The 14,622-nt window shown below is 39.0% G+C and overlaps 1 protein-coding gene across 7 annotated transcripts in view; it reads left to right on the top strand.

Moving 5' to 3' along the window:
* Positions 1-14,622, top strand: part of BORA (BORA aurora kinase A activator) — a 28,348-nt gene that overhangs the window by 439 nt on the left and 13,287 nt on the right. For 2 of the 7 annotated variants that reach the window (XM_025262753.2, XM_025262754.2), the window contains exons 2-5: positions 1,464-1,631; positions 3,379-3,485; positions 6,371-6,416; positions 9,915-9,996. In XM_025262753.2, coding sequence (XP_025118538.2) covers positions 1,479-1,631; positions 3,379-3,485; positions 6,371-6,416; positions 9,915-9,996 — 388 coding nt within the window. In that variant the 5' untranslated portion in view covers positions 1,464-1,478. Of the gene's footprint in view, positions 1-37; positions 311-683; positions 826-1,463; positions 1,632-3,378; positions 3,486-6,370; positions 6,417-9,914; positions 9,997-14,622 lie in introns of those variants that run through there. The other 5 variants (XM_044927260.1, XM_025262756.2, XM_025262757.2 and 2 more) reach the window with 5 other exon arrangements.

Raw genomic sequence — 14,622 nt, 5'->3', positions numbered from 1 at the left:
ATTGGCTGGTTCGCGGATAGCGGTACGACGTGATTGGCCAGTCGCGCACAAGGCCCGTGCCCTGGTTGGCCTGAGACAGCGCGGAAGCGGGGAGTTAAAGAGTCTGTGCCTGTCGTGGGAGCTTGCCCGGCACCGTCGGGAGCGCCCTGGAGTCGCTTTGGGGGGGGGGCTTCCTTTTTATACACACAACTAGGTATGTTCTTTGTGATTCCTGGCCTTTCCTCCTGTCTCGAGTTGGAGAACTCCTTTTGCCCGGCTCTGGACCAGCTGCACGCTCGCCTCGGGATGAATGAGAGCTGCCGGGGAGTGGGTGCGCAAGAGGGGGGCCCAGGAAAGAGTGACCGAGTAGGGATGGGAATGACACTGGCGTCATTGTCCTCCTTTGCCCGTCACCCGAGGAGGCTAGCTACACATCAGCCTTCCGTGGAGTGGGTTCTTTTCTCTAGTTGTACTGCCCCCCACCTTAACGGGAAATAATGTAGTCTCGCTTCCATCGTGGGAGGGTGGGGGTCTTAGCCTTTGGCTAAGGGTGTTTGAGAAGGGGCAACCCAAAGCGGTTAATTCCGTAGCCCTAATCAGTCATTTCTTTTCTGATGGGGGCTAAAGTGCAAGACAGGCACCTATGCACAAAGGGACCAGAGATTTCCTCGCCTCTTATTTGCTACTGTTGTTCTGTCGCTCAGGCTTTTCCGACCCTTTGGGACCCCCGTGGATTGCAGTACGCCAGTCTTCCCTGTCTTCCATCATCTCCTGGAGTTTGCTCAAACTCATGTCCATTGAGTTGGTGATGCTATAAATAACTGTTTAGTAACTGCAGTTTGCTGGGTAATTGCTGGGCTGTTGGAATTACGTACAAAGTGTTTGTTTACAGACTTGAGATAATGAATAAAAAGCTGTAGGTCTTTAGCAGGAAAAGGTTTTGTGCCTATTAGACCGTTTAGTTGTCCCGAAGGGGGACCTCAGCTCATTCACATTCGGTTGAGTGCTACTTAAAAATCAGTTGACTTCTCTGAGCTTGTTAATTCTGCAAAATTCTGTCACTAATACTATACCTTTCTAGCTTTCAAGATTATTTAGAGCATCACACTTGTGTAAACTACAAAAAAAGCCCCAGGAGCTTAAGTTTTGAGTTAATTCTTTTTGTGAAATGTATGTTTGGTAATGGGGCTTCCCTGGTGGTTCAGCAGTAAAGAATCAGCTTGCCAATGGCAAGAGTCGCGCATTCGATCCCTAGATGGGGGAGATCCCCTGGAGAAGGAAATGGCAACCCACTCCAGCATTCTTTCCTGGGAAATCCCGTGAAGAGAGGAGCCTGGTGGGCTATACTCCATGGGGTCGCAAAAAAGTTGGACTCCACCTGGAGACTTAACAACAACAACCTTTGTTGAATACATTTTAGTTGTCAAAATGAATGTCTGTGGAACTTTGTACTTTTATTATATATACTTATGATTTCTTTTTAGTTTTTCCTCTGTGCTATGGGAGATGTCAAAGAATCAAAAATGCAAATAACACCGGAAACTCCAGGAAGGATTCCTGTTTTAAATCCTTTTGAAAGTCCTGGTGATTATTCTAATCTCCATGAACAAACTGTCTCCAGTCCTTCTGTTTTTAAATCGACAAAATTACCAGTAAGTTCGTCTTGACTACTTTTTCCAAATAACTTTAAATGTCAGTCTTTCTTTACAAGTGGTAAACTGGAGTGCACTTTTTAATTCTAATGGCTTTGGTTTTTATAATATAGTGACTGGGCTAAAAATGACTTAGCTAGTTATGTTAATATTATATATACTAGCTATATTAATATTATATACACTAGTTATACTAATATTCTTTTGGATTTTTGCCACCCATTCTTAGCTTTTCAACTTGCTTTTTTTTAGTTAGCATTTCTTTTTTATTCATTAGTTAGCATGTTTCTCACAGCTGTGGGTGCCGCTAGTTGATGGTCTAAGTACTAATACCATAATAGAGAAGAAACTATTTCGTCTAATTATTTTCAGGTATTCAGCAAATTTTATTTGAATGCTATGTGTCAGGTACAGTTCTTTTCCTACAGAGGTTACATCTTGAACAAGTCAGATTCATAAAACACTAATTCTCAGAGAGCTTGTACTCTGTACCAGGGGTCAGAAAACTTTTTCTGTTAAGGGCCAGATAGTAAATATTTTAGGCTTTGCAGATCATCTGGTTGCTGTTACAATTCCTCACCTCTGCCTTGTATTATAGAAGCAGCCATTGGTAGTATATTAACAGTAAATGTGGCTGTGTTGCAATAAAGCTTTATTTATGGACACTGAAATTTGAATGAATTTATAATCTTCACATGTGAAATGCTAATATTATTTTGGATTTTTGTCACCCATTCTTAGCTTGCAGATTGTTTGAAAAGAAGTCAACCTGTACTCTAATGAGATATATAAGACTAAACTGGCAGCCTCAAGAGAGTATGTTATGTGCCATAACAGAAGGCTGATACGGAGGGGAATAGTCTCTTTAACAGATTAGGGAAGGCTTCCTCTCTTTAGCTGCTTTTTACTGTTATTGACTACAATGGAGACGTTCTTTTGAAGTCTGATCTTCTGACTTAGCAAATTATCTAGAAAACTGTAAACTGTGTGGCTTTTGATGCTAGCTACATGTGCATATCTACGTGAGCTAGTTATGCACTAGAGGAAAGGTTTACAGTTACACACTTTATATTGAGTCATTATGTGACCTCATGATTTTAAATTGAATGGTATTCAATTTTAGTTAATCTTAGTAAAAATAACAAAATGACTGCAACTTAATCCTCAAAGCAAGAGTGCATGACAGACGTCTTGGATTTTTAAGCCTGATTTTTCAAAAATATATTCCGAATTTACAAATTAGAATTTGATTTACAAATTCTAATTGTAGAATTATAAAAATAAACTTTTGGTTTATTGGATAGTTGAATACAGAAAAGCAGCACTGGTTACCACTCATAATTATTTATTGCATGTTTTATGAGCTTTTGCAGATATTTTTGTAGTTAGGACTTTGTATAATTTCAATTCATTCCTGGTGAAAATAAAGGTTTTTGATAACTCTAAGAGATTTTTAGTTTTATTTGGGTGTGTTGCATCACTGATGAGAGTTATTTGTGGAATTTCTATACCTTTAATATGCTGTGATTTTTCTATTATTATGTAATTTCAGCAGTCACCCAGATGGAATGTCAAGTCAGTTGATTTAGTGTGATCTGCTTACCATTTGCCTTTTAATTTAGTGGTAAAGTCAAATATCTGTAAGATATTTTTATATTATAACCATTTTTTGAAGCTGACATTTGAAGTTAGCATTTTGATGCACTGTTACATGCTTTTGCTCATAAGATCACTTTCTTTTGTTAAGACTCCAGGGGAATTTAGATGGTCTATTGATCAACTAGCTGTAATAAATCCTGTAGAAATAGACCCAGAGGACATTCATCGTCAAGCTTTATACCTAAGTCGTTCTCGGTAAGTTTTCCTTTCTTGCTCTTAAGTGTAATAACATGTGTTATCAGTCCAAGGTAATGAATGATTCTTTCCCTTTAATTTTAGAATTTAATCACACAAAGATGTACACGTGTTGAGATGCTCTTGCAAATATTCGTCCTGCTGTTGTACCCCTTCTTCTCTTGACTTGGTAGCTTGATGACCATCCCCTTGTAATTAATGCTCATCCGAAGTGCTAAAGCGGAGAAGGCAATGGCACCCCACTCCAGTACTCTTGCCTGGAAAATCCCATGGACGCAGGAGCCTGGTGGGCTGCAGTCCATGGGATTGCTAAGAGTCGGACACGACTGAGTGACTTCACTTTCACTCTTCATTTTCATGCATTAGAGAAAGAAATGGCAACCCACTCCCGTGTTCTTGTCTTGAGAATCCCAGGAACGGGGGATCCTGGTGGGCTGCTGTCTATGGGGTCGCACAGAGTCGGACACGACTGAAGTGACTTAGCAGCAGCAGCAGCAGCAAAGTGCTATAAAAAAAGGGACTAGAATGGGGATAGAATGTAAAAGGATTTTACTTAACACTAGTTGATACCTTTGATAGGGAAAGTGAAAAGTATATCAAAAAGCAAATGTTTCACAAATGAGATGAATTTTTTGTGGTACGCAAACCTTATGTCTTATTTTGCCTCCTCTCTTCAGTATGTTGAAATGTGAACAGCCAAGAGAAATTTATTGAGCACTGCAGGCGACACTGAAGCAGTACAGGAAGTTATTCCTGTCCTTTAGACTCAACAAGTTGTGAAACAACATTTCTCTACTAGTAAATCAGGTGTTATCTGAGCAGGTTTATGAAAAGACTCTTGGTGTATTTCAGTAAATAGACCTGTAACACAGAAGAGGGGAAAAGACCCTGATTTTAGTTTAACTCATGTAATTCAGTAAATGGTTATGGTTTCTACCGAGGATAGTGAGTATACTCTTAAAACATGTTGATTCATTCTTAGAAATAAGCACAGGCTTCCAGTGTCTCTTCCTCACTAACCCAAGTTTCTAATTTCAGAGCTTCCCACCTTTTTCATGCCATGCTACATATGAGAACTGCAGTTCTCTAAAAATGAGAACTGCAAGGTATCCTGGTGTAAACAAATGAGTCTGTCCATATCGGAGGTGAACAGTCCCGAAATTCCTTTCCTGCCTCGCCCGCCAAGGGTCCATTCAGGGCACACCAATCATACTGAACAGTGTATGTGTTATGCTGGTGTTCTGTGGTGTACTGGTTAGGACACCCTGCCCTGTATGACTTCTCAGACCCTTCTGTCATCTAACTCTACAAAATTTGACCAAACTGATTTTCACTGCTTCCAGCCATCACCTGCATATCCCAGGTTGTTGAAGTCCTCTGATGAAGCAGCAGTAGGTTTCTGAATTCAGTATTGCTAGATCAGAGCTTACTAATATTGTACACTGTTTTTATGCACTGAGATCTCAATGATGTCCATGATAAGAGGAAGAGCACTGAGTTACAAGTCTCATAATGGCCATTCAAATGGAGATATTTGGATTCTAACTGTAGTCTATTTTCTCACAATTCCTTTATTAATAAATCCACTTGATTTTAATTTTTAATACATGTACATCGGGGGCAGGAGGAGAAGGGGCGACAGAGGATGAGATGGCTAGATGGCATCACTGCCTCAATGGACATGAGTTTGATTAAACTCTGGGAGTTGGTGGTGGACAGGGAGTCCTGGCATGCTGCAATTCATGGGGTCGCAAAGAGTCGGACACGACTGAGCGACTGAACTGAACATTATTATAAGCTTTGTTAAGGTACAAATTAGATTAAAAATATTTGGAGAGAAAAAGGTGTCTTATGGAGTTATTCATGGTAGCAAATACTCTCTCTGGGAAAAGATTAAGGAAGTGGTCCTTCAAGGCTAACTGCTGAGTCCTTGGCAAGTATATGCCTTGTCCTTGAGACCTGACAATATTAAATCTTATAAGTAATAAATTTGTGGTGCTGTAATTGCATATTCTATCAAAGTGGGAAAAAAGAATTCATTTGGACAAAGTTTTATATTTCAAATTTTATAGTGTTGATATTTAATTTCAGAATTAATAATTTTGCCAATTTATTTAGAACTGTAAGGATGATAGTCTTTTTTTCATTTATGTCAAGAGTAAGAATTGATTCCAAAATTACAACTATGATAAGCTTGCTATAATAGAAGAAAAGGAATTTGGACAGTTTTTAGATTTCTGTGGAATGACATACTTCTTAAATTGTGATTGAAGGGCACAGTTTATTCAAAGTACTTTATTTCTATTGTTAATAGTAATTTAAAAATTGTATCCATGTAGGCCTTTTACTCGGAGAAGGCAATGGCACCCCACTCCAGTACTCTTGCCTGGGAAATCCCATGGACGGAGGAGCCTGGTAGGCTGCAGTCCATGGGGTTGCGAAGAGTCAGACACGACTGAGCGACTTCGCTTTCACTTTTCACTTTCCTGCCTTGGAGAAGGAAATGGCAACCCACTCCAGTGTTCTTGCCTGGAGAATCCCCGGGACCGGGGAGCCTGTTGGGCTGCCACCCATGGGGTCTCACAGAGTCGGACACGACTGACGTGACTTAGCAGCAGCAGCAGCAGCAAGCCTTTTACTAGAAAATATTCCATTCAAACTGTGAATGGAAAAGGCGGGGCAGGTAAGCCTAATAGCACAAGGCTGACTCTCCAAATACTGTCATTTACAAAATGTGATAAGATCCCAATTTTTCTTTTAAAATGAGCTTAACATTTGCCAGTTTCTAACGTGGAAGAAAATTATTTCTTTGAAAGGTTATTATTTTAAATGTTCAGTCTGCTGAAGTAATGGTATGGTTATTTTTCTTTTTTATCTCTGCATAGAATAGATAAAGATGTGGAAGACAAAAGACAAAAAGCCATTGAAGAGGTAACTTGAAACTATTACTGATGGTGAAGCCAGTTAAGCATCCATTCTGCATGCACAGCACCTCTAAGAGAGGAAGACTTCCTTCACATCTTTCCTGTCTCAACTTCCCCAAGTCTGTCCGTTCCCAGTATCCCTCGGAGCTCCCCTAAGACTAGTGTTTTTGAGCTGATCCAGTGCCTTTCATTGTAATAATCGGTTTTATGCTTTTCTTCCCCAAGACTGAATTCTTTTCTGGTCAAAATTCATCTTTTCCTTCTCAGGACCTAGCATAGTTTATCTTCTTGTGCCTTTGATCAACATGAACCATTGTTTCAAGTTGGAGTAGAGAAAGCTGGATTTTTTCAAGCCTTGAAAATCTAGCCTGGCCTCAGGAATAGTTTTATCTTTTGTTCTTGTTAATTCTTTAAATTTTTAAGACATTGAATATATTTCATGAAATACAGTATACTGCTAAATAGAAAAAGTATATCACAAAGATAAGTTTTTTTTTTTATATAAAGCTAATAAACTAAATGTTTCACTTTTTGCTTTCCTTTTTTGCTAAAATCCTTTAGAGTGTAAAGGTTGTCTGTCTTAGTTATTTTTCAGAAAGTCTTCAGGCCGTGGCAGCCTTGTCCTTCCTTTTTCCCTTACTAGTCTTCCTCTGCCCTCTTCTGTTCGTTAGCTATGCTTGATTCTTCTGCACCCCAAAAGACTTGAGCTATGGCATCTTCAGAGATTCAGCGAGCCCCCACATTTCAGATATAGCCTGTTTCTTAGGAAACAGTTTCATAAGCTTTACTCCTGCTAAATACTATCTACTTGTTAATCTATCTAATAACTTCAACATTTTCATTCTAATCCAGTCACCTGATTCCTCCCCAGTTGAATATTCTCAGACTCTTTCCCATTTCCCAACATTTTGGGAAGCATGCTTCCTCTTTCAAATTCTCAACTTAATTTTAAAGAGAAATTTCAGAAAAAACTTCAGAAAATTAATTCAGAGTGAAGACTATGGCTAATGTAGCAGAAGTTAATATATCAGTAGCAGATTAAATTCATGTTTATATATGTGAAATATAGTAAATACATGCACATACTAAAAACAGAAAAATCCAAACTGCAAAGGAAAAAACATAAAATGAAAACAAAGAGCCTCTCATTCCCTGTCTTAATCCTTGAAAATAATTGCCATTAACATTTCTTAAGTATACTCTCAGATTCATTTTGTGTATGTAATAGCTCATGTCCTTTAAATATTTGCACATAAATACGATCATCATCGGAGAAGGCAATGGCACCCCACTCCAGTACTCTTGCCTGGAAAATCCCATGGATGGAGGAGCTTGGTAGGCTACAGTCCATGGGGTCGCTAAAGAGTCAGACACAAATGAGCGACTTCACTTTCACTTTTCATTTTCATGAATTGGAGAAGGAAATGGCAACCCACTCCAGTGTTCTTGCCTGGAGAATCCCAGGGACAGGGGAGCCTGGTGGGCTGCCATCTATGGGGTCGCATAGAGTCGGACACGACTGAAGTGACTTAGCAGGATCATCATTCTGATACTCTTTTGCCTCTTTTTTCTGGTTAATAATCTCTTAGATTTTATTTTTGATTATCAGCACATAGTGACTTTTAGTAAATAGCATAATATTCCATTGTATGAATGTATCATAATCAAATCCAGCCCCTGTTGACAGATGTGTAGGTTGTGTTCAGTGTTTTTCTGCAATGAACACACTTGTACATATATCTTTATGGACTTGCTAAATCAGAGGGTTTGTGTTTTCAATTTTGGTATATTTTGCCATATTGCCTTCCCTAAAGGTTGTACCGATTTGCTCTCCTGGCCATGTTACAATACTGCCTGTATTCTCATTATCTGCAATACTGGCTGTCAGCAAACTGCTTAAATAATGCTATTCTTACTACTTTAAAATTTTTATCTTGTTATTGGATTTCCATCTCTTTCATTTTGAGTGAACTTATGCTTTGCTTCATGAGTTTGTGAGTCTTTTATATTCCTTTTTTTTCTGGGAACTGTCTGTATCTCTGCTCCCCACCTCCATTTTTTTTAATGTCTTTTATGTATTCATAGGTAGTTTAGTCAGGAAATTAGTTTTTTGTCATAAGTATTGCAAAATATAAAGAAAATGTTTTGTGTTACCTTCAAAACAGAGATGGGAGGGCAAAATAATGTATTAGAGCATTGGTATAAACGTCTTTCCTCTTTCATTCCTATATAAAGTGAATTAAGCCTAATAGAGTAATACAGCTTTTATCCAAATGCTCTATCTCCACTTGTTAGGGTACCCTGACCAGTGGTGTGCTGATAAATATATAACAACTGGCCCTCTGACTGTGGGGGAAATATGAGTGTTAGTGATCTGTTGTCCATAGCACAAATACTCCAGCCATGGCCAGTTCAATTTAGTGATTATGACATCGCTGAATGGGAAAAGAAATGTATGTGGTACACCATTATATTCAGGCATTCTACCACACAAATACAAAAGACAGTAAGTCCCCTACATTCGAACCTTCAAGTTGCTAACCAGAACCTGTGCCATCAACGTCAGGCATGAGTGAAATTGCAGCTTGCCCTCCGTCTTCTGTTGCTGACGATCCTTCAGCTCTACCCTCTCCCACCTCCTCCCCGTCCTCCAGTCAGTAACTCTTCTTGTCTTTTCACTTGATGTCAGCTCCTGTATGCCAGCTGTTGTACTACTGTACTTTCCAAGGTACTATACTATAAGATTCAAAATGTTTTCTTAATTTTTTTATTTGCTTTTTCTGTGTTATTTGTGTGAAAAGTATTGTAAATCTATGCCACACGATACTATATAGATGACTGTGTTAGTTGGGTACCTAGGCTAACTTTGTTGGACTTACAAACAAATTGGACCTGAGAACTTGCTCTTGAAACAAAACTCATTCATATGTAGGGGACTCTGTAAATAACCTCAGGAGCATAGATATTGTTACATGTAGTAAAATAATTAGCAAGCGATGATTTGGGTTTTTATTTTATTTTTTAATATAATTTATTTAAGTTTACATAATTTTAATGTTGTCTTTGTTTGACAACTGATCCACAGGATTCCTGAAAATTTAATAATCAGATTTTGAGAGTCAGGACAAGGTAGCTCCAGTACACCTCCTCTTGGTTTACACATATACGTCTGTCTTCCTTTATTCCTTCCCTCTTCATCCTCCCTTTTGTCAACCTCATCCTTCCCTCCAAAACAATTGGGGGAGAAATGAAAGATATTTTCTTTGTGAATAATACCCTTAGCTTAATTTGCAAATTTCAAATGTAAGGGGTTGATTTGAAGCTTTAAACTTTCTCTTTATATATACTTTAAATTTCTTCCATTTCACCTTTGCTCACTTGGGCTTTAAGTATTAAATTTTAAAATATAACTATAAAGTCAGTATGTAGCATGTTTGATGGTTATTTAGCACAACTACCTTTTCCTATTTCATATGCCTAATTGAAGGACTTTTAATTCTCCTAGTTTTTCACTAAGGATGTCATCGTACCCTCTCCTTGGACTGATCATGAAGGGAAACAGCTTTCAGAGTATCATTCCAGTAAATGTGAGTGTATTAAAAATTGTATGAATAAAACTCATAAAAATAGAAAGCAGTGAATGTAAAACAACATATATAGTGAAGTATCAGTTTACCTGCTTTGGGAGGAAGCTTGCTATAAAGTTAAATTTCTGGGATACCAGGTTTAACTATTTGAAAGTAAGGATTCAAAACTTGACTAAAATTTACAAAGTTCTTTTTTTTTATCCATTCTCTTCTGAATTTAATTTTTTTTTCATGATCATCGTGAATATCAAGTTATAATGATGGTTACAGAGACCCATAGATGCAGAAATAGTATTGGATATAGATCTGAGTTGTTAATGATTTTTGCAGTGATTTTGAAGGTTGGTTTTTTTTAAATGAAATCCTTAAATTGCTTTGTTTTTTGCTAGTTTGCTGGTTTCTCATAGTAGTAGAGGAGGAATGGGCATTTTATATGACCTCTGGGGTAATGTAATACAGCCAATTATCTGCAAAGTTAATAAGGAAATTGAAGATCAAGGCAACAATCTTTCAAATGTTTTTCTACCTCCAGGAAATGGTTAGCTTATATTTATTTGCTCTCACTGTCCTCTGAGTTGTGAGCAGTGTTCAAATATTGCTTTTATATACACATCCCTCATTTCAGTGGAATTGCTACTCTTCGGAATAGCACACATTAATAGGACATAGTATAAGAGGGAATATTAGTCTTGCTCTTTATCAAAACACAACAGTATTGGAAAGATGGGTCGCTCACGCTTCACGTGCCCAGTGTCCAGCGCTTTCAGTATTCTTGCAACAGCTCGTATGAGACAGGTGCTGTTATTGACCTCATTTTATAAGTGAGAAAACCTCGTTTTTGAAAGGTTAGAGTGCCTGTCCAGGGTTACAGAAATCAGGTGTCAGAACCTGGCTTTAAAGCGAAGCATTTCTTAGTTCAGATTCTGTACTCAGTTCAGATTCGTTACAAAGTAAAGGTGGCGTGCAATAGCCAGTGGACCTGGGTTGTAGCCCTTCTGTATTATAAACCAGAAGGAGTGATCTTGATCAACTTTTTCAGTGCCTAATTTAGGCCTCAGTTTTTTATTTCTAAGATCAAGGAGTTAAACAAGATGGTTATATGTTAACATCCCTCCCAGCTCTGAAATTCTGTATCCAAGGTAACATCTTCATAGATACTAGGTTCCCTGCCCCCAATTTTTTAATGTTGGATTTTGAACAGGTGAATCAACCTTCTTATGTGATCTTATTTTTAAACATCATTTTATACTTAAAGTATCCTGTTTTAAAGTGATGTGAATCAGGAAGATGCTAGAAATACCACACATAGCCTCTTTGGTATGGTCATCAAGCCCATGATGACAGAGTGTTATGGCTGATCAGGGGAGCTGTGCTGTCCAAGATGGTGTCGGAAGACAGTTCAGTTCTCTGTGGGTCTCTCATTTCTATACGTCTCATGAAGGGTGGCACGGACAGGTTTTGTTCCAAACTATCTTTTCAAGGATGTTTGTATTGTGAACATCCTTGGAGAATAGAGATAGGTCATCCTACTGGAGCAGAAGGTAGGTTTGTGTTGATGTCTGATATAATAGTGGTACTGTTTCCCTGTGGAGCAGGTTGGGTTGCAGCTTATAAGAATGGGATTTCCTAAGCTCAGGGTTCCTTGATGGGGACACGGACCCTCTGTGTGTGCTGTATCCGCCAGGGCTGTTTCATATCACTTCCTTAGGATTGATGGTCCAAGAGAACTGATGTGAACATGAAGCTCATGCTGCCTGCTATGCTGAGAATAATGAAGTCCTCTGTCCTTTGACCCGAAGCCTTATGTCTTCAGCCAGTGTCCATGGAACGCTGACATGCTAACTTGTCAGACCCTTCATAGTTCTTGACATATAGTAGCTATTAGCCACATGTGGCTATTTAAATTTGAATAAACTAAAATTTGAAGTTCGGTTTCCTGGTCATACATTCACATTTCCGGTGCCCAGTAGCCACACCTAGTGGCGACCGTGTTGGCCCCAGATACAGAACTTTTCCATCATCACAGAAAAACCTCTCCTGGAAAAGGTGACCTTAGAATAGAGGATGGCAACCTCTATCTGTAAAGGACCAATTATTAAATATTCTATGCTTTGCAGACCATACTGTTTCTGCTGCAACCACTCAGTTCTACTGTACCATGAAAGCAACACTCATGATACATAATGAATGAGTGTGGACGTGTTCCAGTAAAACTTTATTTACAGAAAAAGGCAACAAGACAGATTTGGCCCATGGGCAATCATTTGCTGACCCTTTCTCTAGAGTAATACTGTCTGAGTTTGAGCTGTGCTGTATAGCAGTATAGTTTAGTAGCTGTGTGACTTTACGTGAGTTACTTAGCTGTTCTGTGCCTCACTCTCCTTACCTATGAAATGATGGTTGTTGGGAAGATTAAATGAGATGATACCTCCAAGACCACATACTTAGCATGTGGTAAGTGCTCAGTGTTTACCTAAAGAATAATAAAGGAAATTGTGAGTCACGGGGGAAAATGATTTTGTTTGTACATGTGGACTTTATGCTGTCAACTTTTACTATTACCAATATGTATGTAGCAGGGTGCTTCGATGAGTGTACTTATTGTTTTATTTATGGACTTAAATGAGAATTTCTTAGAAAAGTATACACAGGCTGAAGATTTCTGAGCTAAAGACAGTGTTTTTATCTGACTTGATTGTGCAGAGCTAGAGTGCTCTCCAGAATGACCACACACCCTGCGTGCCCACCGCAGTATTTAGGATTCCCCGTGTCTCTACATCCCTGCCAACACTTGGCTTTCAGATTTGTGGTGTTCTAATGCATTGGGGCTTCCCTGGTGGCTCAGTGGTAATGAATCCACCTGCCAGTGCATGAGACCCAGGAGATGTGTTTGATCCCTGGGTTGCTGGAGAAGGAAATGGCAACCCACTCCAGGATTCTTGCCTGAAAATTGCATGGACAGAGGAGCTTGGCAGGCTACAGTCTATGGTGTAACGGAAGAGACATAACAACAACAGTGGTTTGTTTGACATTCTAAATGATTGTTTTAATTTTCATTTCTCATATGCTCACAGCTTTTTTATTTCCTTTGGTAAAATCCCTATTTATAAATCATCCTTATTGGAGTTGTCTTTTTCTTTTTTCCTTTAATTGCTAAGGTACTTTGTGTAGTTACATTAGTAGTTCCATTAGTTCTAAACATTTCACAAGTCATCTCCTGTCACATGTGTTACTTTTGTTTTGATGTCTTTGGTTGTGTGGGAATTCTTATTTTGTTGTAATCAAATCCATGTATGTTTCCTCATTTGATTGTGGTCTTAAAGTTATGGAGTCCTTTTAGAGGAAACAACTGAGGAGACAATTGCTATTCAGTTGAACAGTGTTGGGATAATGCCAGAGTCGGGGAATTGGGAAGAACAGGTAGGAAAGAGTTTTAGAAATACCTACAGGTAAGAAAGAGAGCCTGTTTGTTTTTTATGTTACTCAAATAATGTTTGGTTGGAGGAAAACTGTTAGGTTTAGAAGGGCTTTATTTACACCATTAAGATGTTTGGTGAAAAAGTATGAAAGTGTTAGTCACTCAGTCATGTCGGATTCTTGTCTGAGAGCTGTGGGTGGTAGCCTGCCAAGCTCCTCTGTCCATGGGATTTTCTAGGCAAGAATACTGGAGTAGGTAGCCATTCCCTTCTCCAGGAGACCTTCCCAATCCAAGGACTGAACCTGGGTCTTCCACATTACAGGCAGTTTCTTTACCCTCTGAGCTACCAGGGAAGCTCCTTACGGTGTTTGAACTCCAGCCTAAAGACCAAAAACCCTAATGTTATAGGGTTTTTGCAGCAAAGCACCTTTATTACTTTTGCCTTATAGAAGGTCACACTGGCACTTGAATCTAGAATTTTATTTATTTTATCTTTTACCATTCTGATAGTAGACCTTTAATGTGAGACTTTAAATTATCCACCCACTCACTCATTCACCCATATATTTACTACCTGGTGATTTTTCAATTTAAGAAGCTTAATACTAGTCATTACCTTTATATTTTTAAAAAAATTATGTGCACCGTATCTTTGACTCCTGTCTTGAGGGGAGGAAAAAAACTGAGTGCAGTTTTACTGATCAAATTGCAGTTTCTGTCAAAATGACCTAGCATTTTAATTCCAATAATTTATGCCCATTAAGAAATATTTATTTATGGCAGCTCTGGGTCTTTGTTGCCGTGCGTGGACTTTCTCTGGTTGCAGGAAGCAGGGGTTATTGTCTAGTTGCTGGGTGAGGGCTTCTCATTGTGGTGGCTTCTCTAAGCACAGGCTCCAGGGCTTTAGGCTCAAGTAGTGGCTCGCAGGCTCTAGAGCACAGGCTCAGTAGTTGTGGTGCACAGGCTTAGTTGCCCCACAGTTTGTGGAAACATCCCTGGACCAGAAATTGAACTGGTATTCCCTCCCTTGGCAAGCAGATTCTTAACCACTGGCTCACCAGGGATGTCCTGTCCATACCGATTTTGAAAAAGCATCTAGCCGCCGAGGATCTGCTTGAGGACATTGACATTAGCTAACATGTGTCCCCAACCTTTTAAGGTTGACATAGAGACCAACCCTGCTCCCCTTAAAAAGGATCTTTTGATGC

The sequence above is a fragment of the Bubalus bubalis genome, chromosome 13 (assembly GCF_019923935.1).
Source record: "Bubalus bubalis isolate 160015118507 breed Murrah chromosome 13, NDDB_SH_1, whole genome shotgun sequence".
Lineage (NCBI taxonomy): Eukaryota > Metazoa > Chordata > Mammalia > Artiodactyla > Bovidae > Bubalus > Bubalus bubalis.
This window is presented reverse-complemented; position numbering and strand designations above follow the sequence as displayed.